This window comes from Dysidea avara, chromosome 3 (genome assembly GCF_963678975.1).
Source record: "Dysidea avara chromosome 3, odDysAvar1.4, whole genome shotgun sequence".
NCBI lineage: Eukaryota > Metazoa > Porifera > Demospongiae > Dictyoceratida > Dysideidae > Dysidea > Dysidea avara.
The window spans coordinates 10,795,917-10,823,561 of record NC_089274.1 but is presented as its reverse complement, the minus strand read 5'-3'; the positions used below and the strand labels follow the sequence as shown (position 1 = coordinate 10,823,561).

Genomic DNA, 27,645 nt, shown 5'->3' with positions numbered 1-27,645 from the left:
TTGTAGTTGAACTCTCTACAAGGTGATCCTTCTAGCTGATCTCTCTACAGGATGACTTTTTCTAGCTGAACTTTCTACAGGGTGATATGTTTGCAGCTGAACTCTCTGCATGGTGGTTGCTTTGTAACTAAACTCTCTATAAGGTGATGACTTGTAGCTGATCTCTCTACTGGATGACTAATTGTTTCTAGCTGATCTCTCTATAGAGTTATAACTTTCTCTATAGAGTTATAACAGGTTTGTATGGCTGAACTCTTTACAGAGTGGTTTTTTTGATTGGTTGCTGAACTCTCCAGGTACACGGTGACTTGTTTGTACTACAGAGTGACTTGTTTGTAGCTGAAGTCTCTACAGAGTGACTTACTTGTAAATAAACATTGCATAAAGTAACTTGTTTGTAGCTGATCTAGATGAACTCTCTGCTGGGTAGCTATTTTGTAGCTGAACCCTTTACGCAGTGACTTGCTTGTAGCTGAATTCTCTACAGAGTGACTTGTTGTCTCTACAAGGTTACTTGTTTATAGCTGAATCCTCTTCAGTGTGACTTATAATGTTCTAAATTTCTACAGCAACATATTTGTAGCTGAACTCTCTACAGGGTGACTTGCTTGTAGCTGAATTGTCTATAAGATTAACTGTTTGTAGCTGAACTCCCTACAGAATAACTTGCAATGTCATGTAATTCTGTAATGGAGTAAGTTATATACGTAGCTGAATGCTCTATTAGAGTGACTGTTCTATTAGAGTATCTCGATCTCGCATATGCTACACGCAGTTGGCTTTGGAATCATAACTCAGTAGTTTATAATCCTATTCTTCTGTACTACTGCAAGGAATTTCTATGATAATTATTCCAGCTACAAACCGCTTTTCAGCTCACTGCTCTAAGCGGTTTGCCTGGTAGACGTGAAAACTAATAGTTTTTTTTTCATAAAAATCGATCGAGTAATTGTGACACAGGTTGGGTTTTGTGTCATATCTCTATGGCCTTTAACTGGATTCCTTTCAAACCACAAAAAGGCACTCCTACGATAGTTACTCCATCTACATAGCAAGTTTCAGCTCATTCCTTCAAGCGGTTTACCCTGTGGGCGTGACAGACCTTCGACCTTATTTTACACAAATAATTGGTCATAACTCTATGAATGTTCATCGGATTCCTACCACACTTGGTACTGAGATTCGCTATAATGAGCCCTTTAAGTGTACCATATGTTATCCCGATTGGAGCACGAATTCGCGTATTATGGCGGATTTTGCAAAGTGTGCGAAAAGAAGTAGAAGAAAAAACGAAGAAAAAACCCCAAACTTTGGCCGCTCGTATCTCGGAAATGGCTGGAGCGATTTTCTTCAAATTTGGGCTGTGGACTCCCCGACCTAGCCGGCACTTCTGTAGCAACTTTGGTTTCAATCGGATAAGGAATCACGGAGCTACAAAGGTGTGAAAATCGCGTTTACTTTCTTCCTGTAAATATACTCACGGTGTGGCGCGCCGGCTACTTGGGCCGCACGACACACTACCGTGTGTCTTGATTTACTCAGTTATATTACATTGCAGGTTATTCTGTAGGGAATTCAGCTACAAACAAGTCACCCTGTAGTCAGATCAGCTAGAAGAAGGTACCTAATAGAGAGTTCAGCTACAAAGAAGCCATCATGTAGAGAGTTCAGCTCAAATAAATCACCCTGTAGAGAATTCAGCTACAAACAAATTGCCCTGTAGAGAGATCAGCTAAAAGAAATTACCTTGTAGAGAGTTCAGTTACAAAGAAACAATCATGCAAAGAGTTTAGCTGCAAACAAATCACCCAGTAGAAAGTTCCGCTATGAACAGATCACACTGTAGAGAGTTCAGTTAGAAACAAGTCATCCTGTAGATAGATCAGCTAGAAGAAGTCACCTTGTAGAGAGTTCAGCTACAAAGAAACCACCATGTAAGAGAGTTCAGCTGCAAACAAATCACCTGTAGAGAGTTCAGCTAGGAACAAGTCACCCTGTACAGAGATCAGCTAGAAACAAGTCATCCTGTAGAGAGTTCAGCTAGAAGAAGTTACATTGTAGAGAGTTCAGCTGCAAAGAAACTACCATGTAGTGAGTTCAGCTGCAAACAATCGCCCTGTAGAGAATTCAGCTACAAACAAATTACCCTGTAGAAAGATCAGCTAGAAGAAGTTACCTTGTAGAGAGTTCAGCTACAAACAAATCACCCTGTAGAGAGTTCAGCTAGAAACAAGTCACCCTGCAGAGAGATCAGCTAGAAACAAGCCACCCGTAGAGAGTTCAGCTAGAAGAAGTTACATTGTAGAGATTGTAGAGAGTTCAGCTACAAAGAAACTACCATGTGGAGAGTTCAGCTGCAAACAAATTGCCCTGTAGAAAGATCATCTAGAAGAAGTTACCTTGTAGAGAGTTCAGCTACAAACAAATCACCCTGTAGAGAGTTCAGCTACAAACAAGTCACCCTGTAGAGAGTTCAGCTAGAAGAAGTTACATTGTAGAGAGTTCAGCTACAAAGAAACTACCATGTAGAGAGTTTAGCTGCAAACAAATTGCCCTGTAGAGAATTCAGCTACAAACAAATCACCCTGTAGAAAGATCAGCTAGAAGAAGTTACCTTGTAGAGAATTCAGCTACAAACAAGTCATCCGGTAGAGAGATCAGCTAGAAGGATCACCTTGCAGAAAGGTCAGCTACAAAGAAATCACCCTGCTTCATCTTTTCTTCTTCTTGTAATAAAGAAAAAAATGATAGGTTAAAAAGCCCTAAAGCCGGCCATAGGCCAGCTTTGGGGTATACAAACACAAAAAAAAGTGAAATCTAATCCAAAACAGCCAAGCTGTAAAAAAAAGAGTGTGGCCCTGAGAAAGGCTATGGTGAAAAAAGATGTGAAATCCAAGGTGGCAGCCAAGAAATGGCTGTGATGGTAGGTTAATGGTAAAAATTTTAATAACGACAATTCAGGTGAATTTTGTGCAGCACCAAATTCACCTGAATTGTTGTTATTAAAATTTTTACCATTAACCTACCATCACAGCCATTTTTTGGCTGCCACCTTGAATTTCACATCTTTTTTCACCATAGCCTTTCTCAGGGCCGCACTCTTTTTTTACAGCTTGGCTGTTTTGGATTAGATAATATTTACTCTGATAAAGCAGTCACATTGAAATGAAATACTCTAATACAGCAACCAGCTAAAGAATTCAAGACTATTTGAAGCTTAAACGTCAATGAAAAATAGCCTGATACAGCAAAGATCTGGCATTATTAGCCAATTATGGTGGCATAATTTTGGGAATAATGGGCAATTCTCAAAAGCATAATAGGTGATTTTTTGAGCACTGCTCAAAAGCATAATGCTCAATTTTTGGAGCATAATAGCCTCATGCCTATATGCATAGCACGAATTAATTTTGCATAACACAAGTGATAAATTACTATATTGTTGAACACTGCACACCAAGGCTACAGCAGTATAAGGTCATGCTCAGTTTTGCATTTAATGTTAGAATGTCTGAAAAGCTTCATATGGATATGGATAATTACATGCATGTTCTGTTAGAGTATACCTGACTACTCTATTATTATAGAGTATATACCTGAATGCTCTATTAGAGTATATCGATCTTTTAACAAGGCTCATGTTACCTCTGTAAATCCTTCCCTGAGAGATGAATGCAAGCTTTATCAATTGTTGTGCTGTGCCATTACACTATATTACTCACTCATTTTGTCCTGCCACACTAAATGGTGTGTTAGGGTTCTGCTTGCAGAAGTCTAAATTTTACAGGGGGGTTCCTGAACCCCCCTCCCTACACCCCTGGCTACAGCAATATTACTGTATACATGCACATATCTATAGCATCCATGATAATGGGTGGGTGGGTGGGAGTACAGTTTAGAATGTTAAATCTTTAATGGCATGGAACCTCATGTGATCCAAAACCTGCTAATCTAAATTACAAGCTGCATAATTATTGATACCAATTTTTTTTTAAATAGTTATTTTAACAGGGAGACAGCGTCAGCGAAGCTGTTTTTCAACTGTGCCCTGAACAAACAAGTAAACATATATACATCAATAAATTACAAATTAAAGCATGGCTAAATAATTCATCTTAAAACTATGTAGTGATTCTGCTTCAGTTAATAAGGTGGAGAGACTATTCCAAATGGCTGTGCCACGATATTACACAGTCCTCTTTCCATAGTTCAAATTTACAGCAGGTACATATAGACGACATGCATTGTGCCCAGCATGGCCTGTCACAGATACAGCAGTTCTGAAGGTGCTGTGTAAATAGGAGGGTGACTTTTAGTTAAAATCTTATAAATTTGAATAGCAGTGTGGAATTTACGACACTCAGCTAAAGTAAGTTTAAACACAGAAGAACAATTGGTGTCAAATGATGTTACAAAAAGTGAGTGAACTCTCTCTAGTCTTTTAGGTGGCCACTATTTGTGGGAACCCACATAACATCACAATAATCAATTATTGGCAAAATGTGTGCTTGATATAAAATCTTCATCACATCATTGGTAAGTAGCTAGTTTGAGGCGATTAATAGAAAACAACTTGCCACGAACTCTTCATTATACATACTCAATGTGACAATGCCAAGTTAAATGCTGGTCAATATATAATCCCAGATATCCTACGGTAGAAACTTGCCTTAATGCAACATTATCAAATGATAAGTGCAGTGTTCTATCATGGGTGCACTGGTGAGACCCAATAATCATACATGTAGATTTAGGAACACTTAACTTTAACTTGTTGGAAATAAGCCAGATAAAAAGCTGTGTAAGAGCACATTGAAGAATGTGTTCTAGTTGTCTAAAGTCATAATGACAATAATGCAACTTCGTATCATCAGCATATAAATTGACATCCACATCATCAATCTCATGTCACTACACTTAAGTCATCATAACTCTATGCAGGAACATATCCTACACCCACTGAAAGCATGTTAACTTCAATTCAATAAAGTAGTTGCAATTGGCATCATGTTATGGCAGTTGACAGTGGGCCAGAATCAAAAGATTCCTAGCGACTGGAAAGTTGCCAAGGGTAGATCCAGTTACCTTCACATTTGGTTGTCTGCTTAATTGTAGCACTGGTTTAACAGCAATGCAATTATTTCTGTTTCACTGTTTGCAAGACAATTTAATTATACTTTGTGCATACAATGCTTTATTGAACTCTGCTGCCCTATTCTTTGATCTCTCTTCATGTTTTAATGGACTGGAGTGACACAAAAATTTTCATTATAATTATGGTTATGAAGTCTTTGCAGAATTTTCATTATGAATTTGTTTAACCTTTTACTGAAGGTTTTCATCCATAATTATAACAACACCCACCATTTTATTTTAGAGACTCTTTAAAACGGAAAACAAGGAAGTAACTGTGAATAGCTTCAGCACACATGCATGCACGCATACACGCATGCACGCATACACACACAAACACCACACACACACACACACACACACACACACACACACACACACACACACACACACACACACACACACACACACACACACACACACACACACACAATAATTATTTTTAGCAATGAAAAGATCAGTCCAGCCAGGGGTCCAGACTTCACCAAAGTTAGCAGGATCAGAGAAGGAGGATTAATGTAATTGCTAAAATTGTAGTATTTTATTCTCTACTTCAACTGTTTGACTATGTTAGAATGTTGGTCTGCAACATTCCTCTCATTTGGATCCTCTGTAACAAGTGAGGGATGGAGTATATGGAGGAGGTTCTATTGATTCATGCAAATGAATCCACAGTCATCCCCCACTGTTACTTGTCTTAAACTACAATTAGGTTGACCTGAAATTAGCATCCACTGTATAGCTGCTTTATCAATAAATCTTTTACTTGATGGATCTAGATTTATCAAAAGTTCTTTACGAGGTGTTTGGCTGTTTCTTATGATGGCTGACTACACATTGTATCCACCTAATTTCCATTTATAGTTCTAATCTTGCAATATGCATATACTATAATATACCTTCTACTACTGAGGATCATTTAGCCAACAGCTGTACAAATCATCTAGTAATGCGTGAACACTGTAAAGAGGAGACAAAGAGTAAAGATCTGCAAACCCATCGCAAAAATTGTAAAAGGTTTCCTGTCTCATATCTGAATGCAAGGAGAAGATCCCTAGGATCAACATTATTGATAAATGCCCATTCACTACAATCCCAGGAGTTTGGCTGTACTACCAGAATAATGGGGAAGGATCATGATGATCATGTTAATAATGCGAAGATGATGTCCTACCACTTGCCACAGAGTTGAAGAAAGAGAAAGAGGCATGTATGGTACTGGAAAATAAACTTAAGAAGTGACCATAGTAATCACTATTAGCTGCTGCATTAGGTTAGGCTTGGTTGCTACTGTGACAGCGTATTTTACTTGACTTTAAACGTTTTCGTGCATACTACTAGATTTATATGTAAACGATCTTCTCTATTGAACACTACCTGTTGTCTGCATCCATCATGATCAGTACCAGTAATTATATATGTGCAATATTGCTGCTATTGTTATTTTCAGATTACAAAATGAATACATGTGAGTTGAGGGCCCGGGATACAGACACATACATACATGCATAAAGGCAAAAAGACAAAATACAGAGTTATAGAATTACACAGATTTGCAACTTCAATTGGCTATGTTGATTATACAGTGTATAGCTGTGTAGCACAAGTCCAGTCTAGTTTAGACACCATATCCAGTAGGGCTACTTTCCTTTTCAACATCATTTTCTTCATTTGATTCATCTTTATCAATCATATCTTCCTCTTCTGGCTCTTCCTTTATGCCATTGAGAATATTCTCAGTACTAGCAGCTCCACTTGTAAGCCGGAGGTTACAGTATGGCAAGTAATCATTTAAGTTGAAATCCAAATATGGATAATCCTGGTTGGCATTTTGAATCATCTCTTCTGTCTTTCCTTTCAAAAAGGAAAATGATGGACGTAATTCTGGATCAGCTTTCCAACAGTCAAGCATGATTTCATACCTGTTGAGATATAAATGTTGCATATTACAGTCATAGCATGAACACTCACAGATTTTCGGTGCAGTTGGGAGGTCTTTCCAGTCTTTGTCCTTCAAGGAGAGCCTCCAGGACATCACGGTTTGTAAGAAGAGGATATGGGAATGCACCTAAGGTTGTAGAAAGATGATAAGTATGAACAAGAATTCATGCACGCAGTCTATACGTGCAATATAATATACATATAGAGAGAACTATTCTCTTACCAAGTGTACAGATTTCCCACAGCGTCACTCCATAGCTCCATCTATGGTATATATACACATCAAATCAACAGTTACATACTGTATGTACAGTTAACATACATGTCTGTGTTTGTGTTGAAGACACGGTCTCTTATAGCTTCTGGAGCCATCCAACGAATTGGTAATTTTCCTTCTGTACTTCTGTAGTAGACCAAGTTGTCATTTAGTTGTCTGGCCAAGCCAAAATCAGAAATTTTTAAAACTTTGTTATTACCAACTAAAACATTACGGCAAGCAAGATCTCTGTGTATAATTCCAAGACTGGACAGATATTCCTAAAGAACAATTAAAAAGATCAATAAAATAAATACCGTAAATTCAAATTCTTTCGTTATGCTGTAAAAATTACTCGAAAATTATATTACACAATACTAACATAATACTAGACAAAATTTCCATTCATTAACTATGTGGATTACTGCCTGTAGTTGGCTTCAACCTAGCCGCATTGAGCATCATGGCTGATAGCTTTTTGCAGTACTGGATCAGGATGGTGATGTAAAACAAATTTATCATTAAATTTCTTGCTTGAAAATAAAACACATTCCAGTATTTGAACACAAACTTAGCATTAATGACTAGACAAGAGGCTATTATGTTCCAAAAATTGAGAATTAATCTTTTGAACAGTGCTCTTAAATTACCTATTATGCTTTTAAGAAATGCCCACTATATATTGTCAACTATGTTATCTTCTGTGGCCAATAATGTTAGTTTTTATTGCTGTATTAGGCCATGTACATTGATACTTCAGCTTATAATAGTTTCCTATTCTTTAGCTGGTTGCTATATTACAGTATTTCATGTTTAAGTGACTGTTTTATTACAGTAGTAATATTGTGTGTTGTAGCAGAATTTCTGACTTCTCTATTAGAGTATATCAAAATTTTTTATGCAATCTGCACATTTTACTTTTTGGTTAAAACTTTATCATCACCTCAAAATGCTAGCTTAATTTATTCCTGATTTTCCACACATATCTATTATGCCCAAAATTATGCCGGCAAGCCAATACTGTTAGGTTGTACACTTACCTCAACTCAAAGTTGCTAATCAGACAAGCAGGATAAGGCTCCAACCATCACTGTTTATTATAGGGTTGGCTTTGTTGTTACCAGAAAACATAAACAAATTATGCCAGCATAATCGCCGCATCCCTATGTATACAGGTACACAAAAAAAATGGAATTTTCAAGCAGAGTAGGGACCATAGCACATTGATAAAAGTAATGAAACAAGCTGGAGTAGTACATGATATTAAATCACAGTAAAACAATAAGAAGTGTTATATCCCTACTGTGCTCAAGATACCACAATGGAAAGGCACAGTAGGGATATAATACATATTGTTTTACTGTGATTTAGCATCATGCACTACTCCAGCTTGTTTCAGTACTTTCTATCAATGTGCTATGGTCCCTACTCTAGTTGAAAATTCCAATTTTTAATGTACTTGTTTGTTAACTTTTTTTGTAAAATAAAATTATTATGACTGGTGTGACATAGGGATCCACACCAAGCAATAGAGAACTTTTGTTTTGTAATTAGGAAGTGATGTACATTTGATAATTTAGGTTACGTCCTTTTGTACCATAGGTATAAGGCAGCCTTTCAAGGTCAAGGTGACCTTATTGCTGTATTAGGACTTTGTGGTTTTTATAAGACTTCTATCAGGAAGTTAGGTAATTTAGTATAAATAGAAAGCACCTTTTACAGTTTGTATGAGTGGTGTGAATGTTTGAGTTGAGTTAAGCCTATTAAAGTGCTTATAACCTTGGAGAGCTAAGCCAGCTTAGCACCTTGATCACTCAGATTCACAACAACTGGTGAACCCGCGCATACCGCATCAAAAGAAAGGCACCGCGCACCCCTGCTATCAATTGTTGTCTAAATATTCATTACGCTTTGTTGTCAGTTATATTCAACCCATTACACAGCATTACGAATCAAGAACCGTTTGAAAAGCACCTCTGCAATCAAAGTAGCCACTATGAAAAATACAGACAATTTCTGTTACAAAGGGAAGCCATCACGTGCTACCACCAAATTGACACTTTTCACTGTCAGCAAAGATGAATGGGACATAAAGGAGAACACTGGTAAGTCCATGAAGAGTGCGTTGTACGTACCTACTGCAGTTTGCTAAAAGGCATGTTTCCAGCAGAAGCATCGTTGAACAGTGAAAAAATCAAACTCGTAGCCTTACCCTTATTGAGTTACACTTGTCTGAAGGCATCAGTCAGTCAGTCAGTCATTAGAAAATTCCATTTAATCATTTTTTATATAAAAAAATTCATAGCAACTTGTTCAAAGCATTTTCGATCTGAAGGCTTGGTTTTACCTAACCATTACTGCTTCATTGCTATCAGGGAAAGGTGAGGCTAGTTTTTAGGTGATGTTTTGCATGGGCCACACCCATACCTCTGTGATCCCTACTATGCAGTACAATGATTGTCACATCCAATGACACTTTCAAACTACACTTGTTATAATACTATAAAAACTAACCATTCCATCAGCAATCTGATATGCAAATGTCACCATATCAACAGGTAGTAACTGCTTCAGGTCAGGGTAGGGATCCTCTATTGCAGAGTCATTGTCACTCAACACTTTCCTCAAGTGATCATAAGGACTGGACATCTCCCTTGGAGCTAAGTGTGAGTACTGATCACTTGGTTCCTATGGGAAATTAATAGGGCAAGTATACACATCCTATAAATGTCTACAGCAGGGGGCGGGCATAGCCAGGATTTGGGTTTCAGTACTGAGTTACCAAAAGCAGGGGTCTGGGGGTGCAGCACCCCAGCTGCTGAGAGACTATAAATATTTTGTGGCCCAAAACTCAACAGACTGCTATAAAATTAGTACATTAATGATGTAAAACTAGCTAGTGAACACAGAGATCATAAGACGTACAGACACACAGATGTTATCCCACTAGTATAGGGACCATGAATCCACTGATACAAATGGAATGACTTACAATTAAAACATTTTTTCCAACTACAAATATGCATAGCATGGATTCATTTTGTATGCCTGAGTGATGATGTCTAACTATATCTTTAAAAACTGCAGAATAAAGCTATAGTAGTAGTATAAGGTCACAATCAGTGTTGCATCACCTTCAATTATAATGTCTGGTTTGAAACTATAATTATGAAGATGTATGAAAAGCAAAAACTAACACTATCCAACAACAATGAAGTTCCTTTTCATATTATGGATACTTACATGAATGTTCTATTAAAGTACACCTGACTACTCTATTACAGTATTATTGATCTTTTAAACAAGTTGAGGATTTATGTCCCCTCTGTAAATCCTTCCCTGTTGTTGTGCTGTGGTATATACTATTACTCACACATTTTTTGCTGCCAAACTACGTAAATGGTGCTAGATTCCTGCTGTAAACTCAGAAGTCTAAATTTTACACAGGGGTTCCTGAAACCCTTGCAAACCACCTCCCTATGCCCCTGTACAGTGTAGTAGTGTGTAGCATTACTAGACATGAGGCTATTGTGCTCATAAAATTTATGCTTTCAAAATATCACCTATTATGCTTTTTAGAAATGTCCATTATTACCACCATTTTAAACTAATTATGTCCATTTATTGCTGTGTCACACCATTTAAATTGATTTTTCAACTTTGAAATAAACTTATTCTCTTTAGTTGGTTGGTATTTCATCTCATATTTGTGACTCTGACTGCTCTATTAGAGTAGCATAACTATTGTGACTGTTGTATTAGAATTTCTGAATAAAATTACAGATTTTTTTCACTGCTAAAACTTTATAATTGCTTCTGATTCCTACTATTCCTGAAATTATGCACTGCATCCATAAGATCATACTAAATTAATCATATGTTTCATGGACTATTTGCTCTCTAGTAGTGATCTGGCAGGTCGAAAGATAAATAAAATTAAACCATTTCAGCTGCAGCTGACTGTTGTATTGACTGCTCTATTAGAGTATCTCAATCTTGACAAGTGCAAGGGATAAAGCAGACCATTAATGCAGGCTTTAGCTTACATTGAAAAGTATTTAATACAGAGTGAGCTCCATTTCCCTCCCTTTTGCTACTACATTAATTACTGCTGGCACAATATTTAGGAGTCTGCAGATATATTAGCAGTCTTTTTAAGAAATCACATGATTTACATTTATTTCCAAGTTTGCCAAAACACTGACTGGTCATATCCATGATTTAAGAATTACACTATACAGTACATGAAGTTTACCAAGTAAGGGAGTGCTTTGTTGGAATCAACTGAATCTTCTGTCATCTTATTCTTTATGACCTGAACATAATGTGCAGCAAACAAATAAAGTATGTATGTGGATATTGCCATACTATAGTGCTTGAAACAATCCACTATATACAATTACAGTTCATAATAGTAGAAATGCGCATACATTATGGATCTGTACAACAGTGCCAAATATAGTTCACTGATTTGTTACACTGTGCAGTGGCAGATCTAGAAGGGTTTCTGGGGTTTCGACAGAAACCCCCTTTTAAATGTAGCTCAGTGGCAGTCTAAATACATACACATTGTTGTACTGACAATTTGTCATATCAAACAGCTATATACCACTGTATTTCAGTAGCATGCATGCAGCTGCACTTAACTGACACCATTTATAGCTATTAAACCCTCCACTTTTCATCTCCCACTACATTAAAAACGATCAAGATACTCTAATAGAGCAGTCAAGTAACTACTCTAATAGAGCAATCAAAGTTTACAATAACCATCTTTGCCTTATAGTTAGCTATATAGTATTCACAGTTTAAAGTATTGGATTTATTGTAATTGCTAACTAAAAGTAGCCTAAATCCGATCTCAGAGCTTCAAAATTTTCTGGATCATTAGATGCCTTCTACAGCTATACCAACTCTCAGAAATCCCCTTTTAAAAATCCTAGATCCGCCACTGTTGTGTATAGGTAAACTTCCACAGTCATAAAACTGATAGATGGAAGATAGAGTTCTGAGAGTATCAAATTTGGTATATCATTACTTGTTTACCATATTTCCCCCTCAACCCTTCATACTAATTTCAGAATTAACTGGACATATAGATAAGTAGTTAACTGAAGAACTTGCTTGGTTCTGAAGTTTTTTATAATCACACAGCTACTAATTGACTATACGTGCAAAGGACAAGCACATCACTAACTTACAAAAACTTTGTTCTTTTGCAAGTATTGTAACAAGTCACCATGGTCAACATATTCCAGCACAAGAACATTAGGTTCTTCATTAACAGTACAGCAAATCATGGACACTACATGACTGTTGTATTTCATTCCTGCTCTTTTCATCAACTCAATCTCCTTTATAAAGTCTGATCTCATTTTCTCAGTAGCAGTATCTGTGCAGGCATAAAATGATCAGTGGTAAGTAAATTAAATGTTACCTTTTAATATCTTGACAGCAGCTGGCAATGCTATCCATTTTGATAACTGGTTTCGTTCAGTGTATGGTGTACTGATGGGACCTTGTATGGTACATCTGTAAACTTCCCCAAAGAATCCACTGCCAAGTGCCTTTCCTAATAATATGTGATCAGGACCAATTTCCCAAGTGTCAGCTATGATAGATGGTCGTTCACCCAAGCTTATCTCAACCTCTTTTCCACTATCATCCTGGGACGAATTGTTACATAAAATTAATTTTTATACACTGTATGTAAACTTTATATCTTACATAATATAGCGGTCCCCAAGGATCTTTTATAGATGGAGGTAGTACAATTCTATTAGCCCATTTTACATAACAGGTGTAGGCACAACAGCAGATCACCAACACTAACACTATTATCAACAATGCACCACCAATACCAATGATGTAATAAGCATAAGTAGGTGTAGTTTTGTCCTCTTTCTTAATAGATTTATTTGTTGGAGTAGGTGTCAGCAAGGTCTCATTGACAGGAATGTAGTCTGCAGAAAATATGCGACGTTAACAAGTAGTATGAACTCACGGAATGACATTACCTGATAAATTAAACCTTATGAGTGCAGGTTGTGACAATCCAATTTCATTTTCTGATTTTATCTAAAATTTTGTCTCTAGCACACATGCATGAATACCAGTACAATCCTCACTTGTAGCAAATATATTCCAATTTCTTGTGAAATTGTAGAATTCAAAGTGTAGAATGTCTGATTGGCCTATAGTACAAAAGAAAAGACATCACTGATTATGGAAAATTTTGAACACTGTAAATATACTTACTGATAAGGATCTGCTTGCAAATGTGCGATTGACAGTTGCATTTGGATTGTCAAATTCAGCTGATAATAATACTATTTCATAATGTTTCAGTTCTCCAAATGGATCCGGTGACTCCCAAGTGATATCCAGTAGTATACGATTTGTTACCGAATCAACTGTCCCATTTAATATCTCAGCCCCTTCAACTGTGGATGGAGGACGTCCTGTATGGTATGTAAATAAATAAATAAATGTACAATAGTTGTCGATTAATTCATACTTTAATTTCATTTATTAAATAATGTGCAGCCTCAGTTTGAGGATAAATGCACATACATTACATTACGTACATCACACCTACAGTAACTGATCTATGTAATACATGTATTACATAATTAAAGAATTAATGTTGCTACTACAATGTTACTTTGCTGAGAAAATTAATGATTTCAGTTGCTGTTTAAAGACAGATAATGATGGTTGTTGGATAAGTCATTGAGGTAGCGTGTTCCATAGCCTGATTGATCTTGGAAAAAAGGAATTACTGAGTGATATGATTGTTACCTTCAATTATAATGCACATAGAAACACAGTGGCAGATCCAGAGGGGAAAGGCACATGCCTCTCCCTCCAAAATAATAATAATAATAGAGCACTCAGTGTAATACTTTAATAGAACAACAGTCACCATATGTAACACTATTAAGAATCCCACAGCAACACCAACCCATGGGTACACTTGGAATTCTTCTTTTTTTTCAATTAAATTAACTTGGTCCTTTGCATTGTAGCTTATAACAATTTAGCTACTTTAGACTTATAGTTGAACACATGACTACCACGGATGTTCTCCCTGATAATATTACCACACAAAGACAGCCAAGCGGTGAAAAAATGATGCAGCCTTAAAAATCCTGGATGAAAAAAGTTGTGAAATCAAAGGTGGCAGCCAAGAATTGCTGCAATGATGTTAATGCTAATAAATTTTAACAATGCACACAGCCATTATCATTAACACCATTGCGGCCATTTCTTGGCTGCCACCTTTGATTTCACAACTTTTTCACCCAGGCTTTTAAAGGCCGCACCATTTTTTCACAGCTTGGCTGTTTTTGTGTGAATTTCACTTCTTTTTGTATTTTGTAAGGCCCCAAAACCAGCCTATGGCTGACTTTGAGGCTTGCTTTTACTTACATTTCTTCTTTTCTATGCAGATACAATGATGATTATTGAAGACAGACTTATAAATGCATTATTTAATTCAATATTTTATTATTGTAATACTCTAATAGGGTGCACATTTTTGAGGACTTCCAATAGAACATACATAGAATGTTCTAGAACAATCTAGTATTTCTATTGGTAGATCTATGAAATTACAAATGTTTGATTATAAGCAGAAATTTCATTTTATAACGGAGAAATTAAGTGTGGTGATCAGTCAAGGTAGCAGTGGTTCAGTGGTTAAGGATGCAGGTGTTAAGTATGGAGGTCCCTGGTTCGAACTCTGGTAAGGATTTTTTCGACATTTTTGTACACATTTTTTACCCATTGGTGACTGCTCTATTAGAGTATCTCGATCCCGCAATTTTACATTTGTTTGGTTTTTGCTTTATAACTTTGTTGCTGTAACTCTACTACTAGTAAAACTATCAAAAGGCACTGCTATGATGATCAGCTTATCTACACACCAAGTTTCAAGTTATTCCTATACTCATTTACCCTGTAGTTTTTTTTATCCCTGTAGCCGTGACAGAAGTTTGATATTTTTTAACGAGAATAAATGCTCATAACTCCTTGGATATTCCTCAGATTTACAGCAAACTTGGTATGTGAATCCACCATTACACGCTCTTCATTTGTGTCAAAGATCAAAGCAATCGAGTCACACATTTGTGTTTTATAGCAATATTTGCAAAGTGTGCGAAAATAAAAATCAAAGCCCCCGTATGGCATAAGAAGAAAAAAAATGAAGAAATTAAAACGAAACTTTGAATGCCCATATTTTGAAAATGGCTGTTGCAAATTTAATCAAATTTGCTGTGTGGTGTACCCTACCTGGTGGACAGCTATAATGCAAAAACGGTGTGCTTTGGAGAAAAGGCCATATGGAGCTATGCATGTGTGAAAAAGCTGTTTTCTTTCTTCCTGTTAATATACTCATGGCGTGGTGCACTGGCTTTCTTTGCTGCACAACACACTACCATGTGTCTTGATCACGGTGTGGTGCACCAGCTTTCTTGGCCACATGACACACTACCGTGTGTCTTGATTAAACTGTTGCTAGAGTCACTGGTCATGTCTCACTTGAATTATGCTCTGCCAGTATGGGGTATGTCTCTAACACAATAGAATATTTATAGAATTCAATGTTTACAGAATCGTGCAGTCCATCTCTTATATCAACTCAACAAATATGACCACATCACCACTCAATTACAATGGCTTAAGCTTTAACAATTGGTAAAATTTCGTTGTACTTCTGTAATGTATCATTACTTTTATTCTATCAGAAAAATCTAGCTTAATCCACTATTGAGCTTGGTAGCCAATCATCTTATTTCATGAGGACAAAGCCACATTCTGCCAATCTTACCAGATGCCATCTGAGCTTTACACAGAAATTTTTCACCATTTGGCCACCCATCAGTGGAATTCATTATCTGACATTATTAAGGAACAAACTTCATTCACCAACTTTTATAGTGATGACTCAAGGCTCCACTTCGTAAATTTTAACTAATGTTTGATGTATATATATACTGTGTTTGTTTAATTATTATTTTTGTGTTGTGTTGTACTTGTTACTGTTGTATATTGTGTTGTTTTTGTTACTGTAGTGGTGTTGTTCTTTTTATAGTTTTTTGTACTCCAACAAGGAGGAACGGCTTTAGCCAATTGTTGTGAGTTTAAATTATAAATCAATCCTTTACATGCAGCTCTTTATCAATGTAGACTACTTAGAAAATATGATTTATTTCTATGATTTAGATAAGCTATATATTTTACATCAAAAATATTATGCAGTCCTGAGACATGTAAATACGTACCTATAGTTTCTGGGGGTGAACCTCCCAGTGGCGGATATAGAAATTCTCAGAGGGGGTTTCAGGTTTTTTAGACCATTGGTGTAGCAAGATATGTTCAGATATGGGGCTCTAGACTCTCAGTTTTGTAGGGCACAGTGTATCACTGATTGACAAAGCACACAAAAATCCAACTTTATTAGAGTAACTGACTGCTCTATTAAAGTATCTCAATCTTTTTGCAATTTATAATCAGAAAATCGCAAGGGGGGCTCCAATCATCCTTGTTCCCTCGGGTTACTATGCCTATGTTAAGACATCTGGGATATTCTTATGTGGGAATTAGTGTGCAAACATGCTCCAACTAGAGATTGAATTTGGTAACACTACTTTTGATTAAGACGTTATTTTGTTATCCAACTCTAGCAGTGTGACAAATAACAATTCTAAAAGCTGACATTCCAATGGCAAAGCAAGCCAACTAAAAGACCCCCACAGGAAAATTTTTCCTGATTTGGTGCTGAACTTGTTGTAAGTGATCACATGTTGAAAGAAAACTCTGTTATTATTCAATACCAGTATGTAGAAATGGCAGTTATACTTATGAATTTGCATAATATGCATGTGTGGGACACAACATAAAATTAATGTATGATTTTACGCATTCAGAAAGCTCCTGATATCATTCCACTTTGGAATAACTGACCGAGTTTATAGGCATAGGTTCCCCTAGGTCTACCAATAGAAATAAGTTTTGGAGAATGTTTAGATTAGTTACCAAGGGCGGATCCAGACTTTCCCTGGAATTCTAGTATAGCTTCATAACCAGCTATAACTACCCCAGTAGTAGCTAGCTTGATAATAAAACTATTACTCTCCAGCAATGTTTCACAGTTAAATTTTACCATAAAATGCAAGTGACGCTTTTAGAATTAGCAGTAATTAGCTTTAAACCAATAAAACTAATTACTTTTAGGCACTTATTGCATATGAAGAGCCCGCCTTCCAACCCTGATGTTAGAATGGTGCCAAATGATTAACTAGGTTGTTAGCTATTATTATAGATGTTGCTTAGCTGCTGCTCTACAAACTAGGCAGTTTCACCCACCTGCATCTGCTCTGTAAACTGATTTTGGGTACACGCCTTATTTTTAGAGGGGGTTCCAGCTGAAACCATTGCAACCCTCTGTATCTGCCACTGCCTTCAGTCCCCTGGCTATATGTAACTATATACCTACTACTATACCCTAGCTGGTCATGATGTACTCCTTTTTCAAACCCTGGATCCACCCCCGAAATATACCATGGTTGTGTAAATTCAATTATTTTAAACAGATTGTTCTTTGATTAAATTTGCAGGTAGGATAAATATATATATATTACCGTTACTACATAATTGCTCTACAATTGAGTAAAATGTTATTGTTGTATACTTCTTAGTTGTTATATATGTAGTAGATTATTATAATTCCACAACAAACACAATCAAACACACCTCTAATAGATCCTGTAAAAACTGTAAAGGGACCACGAACTAAGCCTCTGTACTGTAAATTATCTACTTGTCGTACACTTATCTATGAAGGAATAAATTCAACAATGTGATTAAGAAAATGTGAAGTACGTACCAAATATGAAAATGAGAATTCTTTTCCATCCTTTGGAGGTGTGAGGAGAAAACTTGTGCTGTAGTTGGACTAGAATGTAATATACATTAGCATACATATTATGTTTACAATACCTGCAAAGAATCATTAATTGTGTTGTAACACTGTTAACAGCTAACACACAACTGTACTGTATGTTAGCTAAGCAGTTCATAACAAGAACTCATCACATGAAGCAATATTAGAAAGTTCTTGCAACAGTGTCAGTACAAGTATGATTAGCCCAGCCAACTAGCAGTTGAGTAAACTAGTATAAATCACTCAAAGGTAAATTTACAGAAAATGAAGCTATAGAAAATACAGAACAACCCTTAATACCGTACTTGTTTCATTGCCCATACAAAAGTCCCTGTACCAGCAGTGAAATTTATCCCAAATTTCACTGGAAAGTGTTAGGAAAAGTTGTGCTTGAAAACATGTTTTGTGTGCAAAATGCAATGAACAAATGAAACATGTGTTATTAAATTTTTTCGGTAAATTTGACAACTGTTTGATATGACTCCTGGTATTTATCCCAAATTTCACTGCTACCCATAGTACTGCTAGCCACAATGCTTGTGGTAAATAATTATAATATTTTTCTAGTGAACTGAAAATATTCTATTAAAATATGTGACCAAATTTTGGAAAACCACCCATATGGATGCATGTGAAATAATTAGAATTTTCATGTTTAGTGGGTTCTATCAGGGAACAGTTTTAAAAATATTTCTAATAATTTAAGGTATTAAGAATGGATTACAATCATTAATGAGTAGATTCACGCTATAAATTTGATCATTAAGTGTCAATTGCACCCATATGGTTGATTTTACAAAATTCAGTCACATAATAATAATGATGCAAGTCTTTTAATAATAGTCTCCACTTTAAAAGCATAGGTGAAGAAAATTGGTCATTGTTATTTGTATAATAGAATTCCACTATTAACACTACATTGATATCATTTTACAGTGCATGTGCTACTACTGTATGTACAAAGACTTAGCTACTTACCACATTGTCTAATATTTTCACTTCATTTGATGCCAGTATTCCAAAGCGAAAAATTGTCACTCCATATGATATTAGAGAGGCTAACAATAGTGGGTCATGTCTCTGTAGTGATAAGTAGAGAGTAATATTGTAGTCTCCAGTGTACTTGTCTTGTATTGGTGTTTGACTAAGCAATAGAATTTCTGTAGGATCTGTGAGATATACAAGGTGAACAATGTTATACATGTAATACTGTATGTAGCACCCTATCATTACACTGACATCAATTAAAAGTCAGATTTTCACCTATGAGCAAGGATCAGAGTTTAAATTGTTCAATGCATTGAAATGTGCAGGAGAGCAAATTTATTACATAATGTGTACTAAGCAGCCATATAAAGGTACACTGTATAAGGAAACGTTCTTTTAGTTGACTATCGTATTAGATTAGATATTGTGATATCAAAAGTTTTTTGGTGACGCTCAAGTGCATCAGAGTAGGTGTGTGCATCAGAGTAGAGAGACCAGAGCCTCACCACTTTTTGGCTGAAATTAAAACTTTCAAAATTATTATCAAAACTAAAATTAGTGGATATGCAGTACCGTAATTCACTTTATTTTTGTGCAAAAAAATTTCGTGACAAAATTTTCATGTAAAAATATTTTCATATCATTTACATGAATATTGACTGCTCTATTAGAGTATTTCGATCTTATGTAAACATTTTCATGTAAGAAAGTTTCATACAAGTTTTGCATATATACAAAAATTATTTTACAATGAAAAAAAGTAAATTACGGTACTTTTTACTAGGGGAGCATGCCTCAACACGTCACCCCCTCCCTAGATCATAGATTACTATAACTAGCTTCCTAGGAGTGAGCCTTACCACTTTTTCTTTTACTCTGATCTTCTGGTGATGCTCCTTTAATATGGTGTTGTAGGATTTTTCTGAGATAGTTTCCAGATTTGGTAGTGAGTAATAAGTGCAGAGGTCTGGGGGTACAGCCCTCAGCCGCTCACATATTTAACCATTAAAATACTTAGAATTTTACTGAGATTCATGATTTCATGAGCAGTATAAACTATTTTCACCATATACATGGATCAATAATTGTGACCAGATCTGCGAAAAGGGGTCTTATAGCCTTTCCAATTGCATGTACGTGGCAATCCATAACATGATTTGTGTGTATGGTACCAGCCTGACCTTACACTCCACTATTCCTGGATATAATTTTAAGACAAATAGGTTAAACACATGATGAGTTACAATTCGTCAAACTTGGGAAATTTGGAAAGGCTATCTATAAGACCCATCCAGTAGGCTATTAAAGTATTGTAATGTGCATATCCAAATTCTCTGATTGAAATGAAAAACACTACTGAATTCATTCATTTAAATTTCAAGTAAAATCCAGGTATTCCATTATGAATGTATCTTGATTTTCATAAAGGTTTCCCTTGTAGTTAAGTGCACATCTTTGTTTTTAAAGAATCAATACAAGTTTCCTATTGCACTACTGTAGCTATACTGCCCTGCCCCTGCTCCAATTTTTTTCTGCAAATTTGTGCGCCAAACTCAGTGGTGTTCATGTTTCAAGCCTACAAGTTCAAACTTGAGAAAGGATTCCGGAACCCCAGTAAACCCCCTAAAAATATCACTGAGATTTGTTAATACATTTGGTATCATGAACAGAGAGACAAATGCTTATGCACAGAAAGAAATGTATGCTATACTAATATAATAGCATATGTCTATGATGCAAAGTACATGCATCTGATAGTTATATTGACCATTGTACTGTGATTATAGTATATACACTACAACTTACATTGTAAAGTAATATCTGTTCTGTTAGGATTGCTCTCATCGTTACGAAACAGAGTGGATACCTATGATGTACATGAAATACGTATACTATCACTCGTCATATATACTAATGGTTGTGCATAACATTATGAACTTATCTTACCATGATAGTTAGATCACAGTATGGAGTATATCCTGAATCTGAAACACTAGTTATGTTCTACAAAATTAGCAACTGTTAAACACTATATCAACTATGTGATATGTTCACATACAGAAGGTACAATTATCTCATAGTCTTTGCATCTTCTTCCAACAATTTTGATCCTATATTGAACCTCTGACAATAGCAAATCTGTAACGACAACAACATGTAATCATCAACACATATGGTGGTATAAGTGGTCACAATAACAGTGTCGTGAATCCACTCACAGTCAGGATACAACTGATATGATTATTGCACATATTTGTACCCACCAACTACAAACATATTCATCACATCATTTAATTAGAACAAGTATCATAATGAAGCCCTTTACGTATAGAAGCTTTATATGTTCACTAAACCATCTATAAAGACTGCAGCAATTAATTATATATATATTGTTTTGAAACAAATTATGGTGTTTCAGGGACTGCATTTGAAGCCATATAATAATGAGAACACACTAATCCTCCCAGAAGCCAATACTAGAAATATAGGTATGTGATATTATAGTAAAGAAGCTACTCCATCACTTGCAGATGTAGTAACCAAGGAATAGCCACATAAAACAGCACTGAGTAAGGATTCTGTAATCAAAACAGACTATCACATATCAGCAGACACTATAGTGACATACCAGTTGGATAGGTCCAGCTTACATTCACTGTGAACGACCCACGTTTAGTTAATCTATCCTTAACCTTTTCTTCAAATGTGATTTCTATGTTTGGAGGTGGTGCTAAAGCAGAACCTACACAGGAGCAATGTTAAGTTGGTCTGTCAATGGTAATGTTAATAACAATTTACCTTCTACACAGGTTCTTTTAATTGGTGAAAAATCTGAGACACCGTGTTGGTTGATAACTGCAAATGACAACTCAACTTCCTTGCAAATAAATTCACTCAAATCAAGTTCTGTTACTTCAAAATCTCTCTAGATGTTGTATAAAAAAAGTGACAAGCATTGGCATGCTACAATAGTCAAAGAGAATAATGTAACCAGATCTGCAAAAAGGGGTGTTATAGCCTTTCCAATTACATGTACTTGGCAATCCATAACTTGACTTGTGTGTGTATGGTACCAGCCTGAAATTTACACTCCTAACATACCACTATTCCTGGATGTAATTTTAAGACAATGGGTTAAATGCATGATGAGTTATGACTCGTCAAACTTGGAAATTTGGAAGGGCTATAAGATCCCTTTTCGCAGATCCAGTTATTATGCGAATACTATATAATGGTCATTAGCTATGGAAATACCTTGATCAATAAGAAAGGAAATATACAATAATTTCTCATGTATACAAGGGACAGAATGGATAATTAGATAATGAAACAACTCTCTTCCTATGCAACCCAATAATTTCTCAAGTAGCTACAAGGGACAGAATGGATAATTAGATAATGAAACAACTCTCTTCCTATGCAACCCAATAATTTCTCAAGTAGCTACAAGGGACAGGATGCATGTAACTGATAATTAGATACAGTCCTGAACATATTGCTCATGTAAAGTATGTGTGCACATTGATGCACTTGAGATAGTGCAGCTATAGAGTAAGCTCTTGTAACACAGTATATAGGCTCAACTGAACATGAAATGTTGAGGCTGGAAGGTTAATGTGTATACTACGACTATGGTGAATATGGAAGCCTGGTTACACTAAGAAGCCACAACAAATATTATACAGATGACATACAAATGTTTACTGTCAGCTCACCATCCACCAATAGCTAGTGATATTATCACCATCACCTGTGCCATCTATCCTGACCACAAATGAGTGTACTGATGACAATGTGATGGTGTTGTTTGGTTGAGTGGCTTGTGTGTCCAGTAGAAATGAACCAGCAGTTGAAGTGAGCAAAAGATTTATGTTTGAGTTTAAGGGTGCGGCTGCTTGTTGGTCTAAACATTAATAGAACACACCTAATTTGTAAAGTGACAATATAAACAAAGACTGCCTCACCAACAGAAACATTAAGACTTCTTCCTTCGCGACAACCAATTCTACACCCACCACCATTCTGTATAATAGAGTTACATGAATGAGTTTCAAATTGCCTGCTACATTACATGTCATATATTGAATTGTTTTATATCAGTGTGTAGGAAGATCAAACAAGTGCAGTGGTGATCATTGGAGGGCAGGGATAATAAATTATCAAAATATCATCCAGAGTGTGGGAGGGAAAATAGCCATGTACGTGTTGTACAATTACAGAGTGACAGGATAGTTGAAATAGATACATACTTATGCTCAGTAACTTTAAACTATTGCATATATTATCACACTTTGCTCATGCAAATATTCCTACTTTATGTGCTAGAATTAACCTGACATGGCGGTTTAAAGGCTACAAATTCTATGATTCACACTGGAATGTTACTTAGTGCATTTGGAAATTAGTACCACTTATGACCTCAGTGTTGCCTTGGATTTGGGTGATACTGTAGATATTGCACTCACACACTGGGACTTGTGTTAAAACAATTGAAAACTTACACATCCTAAACTGCATTTAGTGCCAATGTTGCATGTTCCCAGATTAAAACAAGTAGAATTGCAACTTTGAGTCTGTGGAATAATTGTACAACTACATAGCTAGGCAAACACTATGACTTACACAGTCATCTTGGCACTGTGTATTTGAAATTGAACTACCTGCATGATGAAATCCTCTGGACACACACCCATCAAGACACTGTAGATACTGTTAAAATATTGTATAGTTATCCATCTAAATAATTCTGACCTAATAACACTTACAAATGATATCCTAGAACATCTTGACTGGTTCAGTTCACGTACAGCAGGCCACAATGGCAAGGAGGTTGTATACTGTATACAATGATAGTAGATGATAAGTTTACTAATAGCACAAAATCAATATGTTGAGTTATCTAGAGAGTTTGTGCATTTCAATTTGAATGAATTAGCTATTAGACATCAGAGCACCACCCTAAACATTATATACACTGGATGCGTTATAAGTATGCTGCATGCCATTGCAATGTCAATGTACAATTATAATGTGCCATGTGTGTGTATGTACATGTATGCATATCTTACATATAGCTACGTACATTATACAGTTATACGTGCATATTATATTGCATTCAACTTACTTCATATCGAACGTTACTCTACAGAGGAAACAAAACATAAAATGTAATAATGACCGACAAACACAATATTGAATTTTACAAAAGCAATGTGTGGGCTATTGCATTCTAGAACATAAGCATCTGATACAATATAACTAATCTATAGCATTATGATTCAACATGACATAGCTAGGCTATTGCTATAAGGCTACGCTATTTAATGGCATGTTGCAATATGCATGCATGTAGCTACATATACATAATATCAAGAGTCCATAATAAGAGCTCTCTTATTATGGACTCTTGATAATATGATTACGTAATATTAAACTACGTAGCTAGCTGCTCTATGATGATTAGCACAACTGCTATGGCTCCACTGATTATACAAGGATATATGTCCAGTGCTTACAACTTATTTAACAACCGGCATGCACGTGTTGCTGTCTGTATGCATGACAAGCAGTCTACCTATTGTTCAGCAATAATCACTTCTGTCAAGAGTTCATAATAAGATAACTAGCTACTCTAAGTCTTACGGTAGTGATGCAGATGCTGTGACAAGCTCCTCTCACTCTGGCCTGTTCTACGCTACTGACCATCACTCTTTGAATAGTTTTGGAGTTGGCAGTTGGCACCACTAAAGTGCTGTCGCCGGAGCCACTACCGCCTGCGGCACCACCCTCATTGCAACTGGGGGCACAACCACGAGATAGCTGTATGTTGTGCGCCAAAACTATACCGACCAGTACTGTGAACAGTACACTGCGTGAAAAATCCATTCTCAACTCCGTCTGATTCAATTGTCATTGACTGGTTAGATCTATTTATCGCTGCTAACTGTACCGTACAAGTGTAATGAAATGACTACCTCACATGAGAAATTTCTATTCTATACGCCCACCTATGCATGCAGTAATTAGCATATACTAGCTAATATTTCCGAATTTCGCCCAGAATTAATGCTGAAAAGTTGCCACTGTGATCATTCCAAGAAGTATATATGATGTGGAAATTGAGGCTCTGACTTAGGATCTATAGCTATCTCATCCAACAGGCTTCTAGTCTAATATGGGAAATACGTACATTGCTAACTCATTGTGACATAGCTATGATCTTCCATAATTTCCAACACAGTGAGAAATTTTCAGTTTTTTTCTACAGTAAGACTCAAACAATGTAGTGCTCAAAGCCAAGAGGGTGTGTAAACTCTATAAAATACCATTTGATAATGAGTGTGTTTCTGTGTTAGAATTGATGATAGCTATCAGGTTGGTATAGGGAATGACTGATAGAGGATTAGTTTCTTGAAGAAGCAAAGCCCCCTGTAAGTCAGTTAATCTTGACAACCAGCAAGAAGGCCAGATGTCAAATTGGACAACCAGCAAGACGGCAGAAGTTGGGTTTTTGAAATCATGCAAGATACATTTGGCATTGAACTATGTAGCTACATAAAGATATACATAACTAGCAACACTGCAGACTAACGTTATGTGGAAATTCGAAACACCTTTAAAATCAAAGAGGATGAAATCCAGCCAATAAAATAATTATCCATGTTTTGCAACCACTCCCTAGTTTGGCTGAATCCAAAACTTAACTAATATATAGTAGAGCAGTATAGTGCAAAAATGGGCATTTTGTGATATAATTATAAAACTTTCCATACAAATTGTACTCCTTTATTTTTTGATGTAGTGCCATTGCAGATATGACCTCTGGTGACATTTACAGTCATTTTTGCCATTGAAAATTGCTTTGTCTTTATTACCCTGAGGCACTATTTTACACTGTAAAACATGGAAAGGTGTTGGCAACTTGATTTTTGTTTGAATAGTTAGTGAATAGTTTATTCCACTTCAAAGTTATGGTCATTCACAAAATCCTCTGTTCTTGGGGTGTAAATTACTAATGGGCAAGAAAATTTATAATACAAAATTATCATAACTTAACCTATTGGCTTCAAATAATAACCAAGTTGTTTTTTATTGTTCAGCTAGACCTTTGATTTGGAACTATGTTATCCATGTAAAATAATGCCTACAGGGAGCTATATTTAATCATAATGATGAGTTTTCAATGCAAAAATGACCATAAAGGTCACCAAAGGTCAAATCGGTGATGGCACTATATCAAAAATAAATATCATAAAGAGTGCAATTTATGTGTGTAATCATATCACAAAGTGCATATTTTTCTCACTATGCTGCTGTACTATAATTAAGATGTGGTACTACCAGCAACTTTGATGTTTGCATTAACACTTATCCGGTTTTATTGATACAGTATGTGCACCTTTACTGAGATAGTGCCAATTGACTATATAAGTATGATACACGTAGAATCACACCACAAAGAAAATTAACATGTTGGATGCTGTGAAACACCCCAGGGAGGCAATAGTGATGCCACTATTTGTTCAGGACTCCATTACATTATATTATTATGTGTTCATAGTATGCAGCTTAGTATATTTCCCTACTATGCCTAGCTATACCCTTCCACTGCACCGAGCTCTATCATTGCCTACTTTGCCCTAATGCAAAACACATAACATTTTCACAAAGATAGTAAGTATACATAACAATTAACAAGTAAACAGTGACGCCATGATAGCACACATGACATTGATTATACATGACATTATAATATCAAGAAAATGAGTTGTTTTGGATGAATAATGCGTAACTGAGAAAATCATTGGACGGGCGATAAGCTCTTCCACAAAGAGGGTTGCACTTGTGGTTTACTATAGTCTAGCAAAACAAGTAACTGCTAAGTCATGCCAAATTGCAGCAATTGATCAATAGCAACCAAACGTGACAGACATAACCATTGAAAGCTGCTATGTCAAACAAGCTCATCTGCTCTCAATCCTAAGTCATCACCTAGCTAAGTGGACAAATGTGACCCTATTTTGGAAAACCATACATTTGGGCACATCGACCTATTTTCTTTTTATAGCTAACATGAAGCACTGAGTGGTTATCTACCTTATGTAAATTTTGTGATAATACATTGAAGCATTCCCAATTGCAAGATATGGCTAATTTACTGTCTAATACATAACAAACTAGTATTCATTATTAGTTTATAGTAGTATAGTGATCAGGTGTGACAAATTGATGACAAATTACTTTAAGATCTCCATTTTTACAATCTATAATGGATGAAAAGTGATCCTTGATAGTTTAATCATGTGTTCTTTGTGCTTTTCCTCAATTAAATCACTTGTATTATTGTTTAAAGACAAGAAAATGTTTAGTTTTGGGAATG

The 27,645-nt window shown here is 35.9% G+C and overlaps 1 protein-coding gene across 1 annotated transcript; it reads right to left on the bottom strand.

Moving 5' to 3' along the window:
* Positions 1-6,559: 6,559 nt before the first annotated feature.
* LOC136249320 (uncharacterized) lies at positions 6,560-25,169 on the bottom strand. The gene is made up of 27 exons (XM_066041281.1): positions 24,909-25,169; positions 24,391-24,408; positions 24,032-24,103; positions 23,889-23,975; positions 23,768-23,839; positions 23,231-23,288; positions 22,982-23,169; positions 22,065-22,191; positions 21,895-22,008; positions 21,325-21,404; positions 21,213-21,269; positions 21,072-21,132; positions 19,257-19,447; positions 18,222-18,290; positions 18,089-18,170; positions 13,589-13,791; positions 13,459-13,524; positions 13,348-13,408; positions 13,058-13,293; positions 12,768-12,996; positions 12,532-12,722; positions 11,586-11,645; positions 9,845-10,018; positions 7,397-7,611; positions 7,298-7,338; positions 7,105-7,201; positions 6,560-7,055 (listed from the first exon to the last, which is right to left on the bottom strand). The coding sequence occupies exons 1-27, from the start codon at positions 25,149-25,151 to the stop codon at positions 6,752-6,754; spliced, it is 3,396 nt and encodes a 1,131-aa protein (XP_065897353.1). The 5' UTR covers positions 25,152-25,169; the 3' UTR covers positions 6,560-6,751.
* Positions 25,170-27,645: the final 2,476 nt, after the last annotated feature.

Excerpts from the sequence above, each read along its gene's own strand:
- LOC136249320 (XM_066041281.1), bottom strand. The coding sequence starts at position 25,151 with ATGGATTTTTCACGCAGTGTACTGTTCACAGTACTGGTCGGTATAGTT. Across the intron at positions 12,723-12,767 it reads TGCTGTCAAGATATTAAAAG|ATACTGCTACTGAGAAAATG; the intron begins GTAACATTTAAT and ends ATGCCTGCACAG. Across the intron at positions 7,612-9,844 it reads ATCAGATTGCTGATGGAATG|GAATATCTGTCCAGTCTTGG; the intron begins GTTAGTTTTTAT and ends ATTGTTCTTTAG.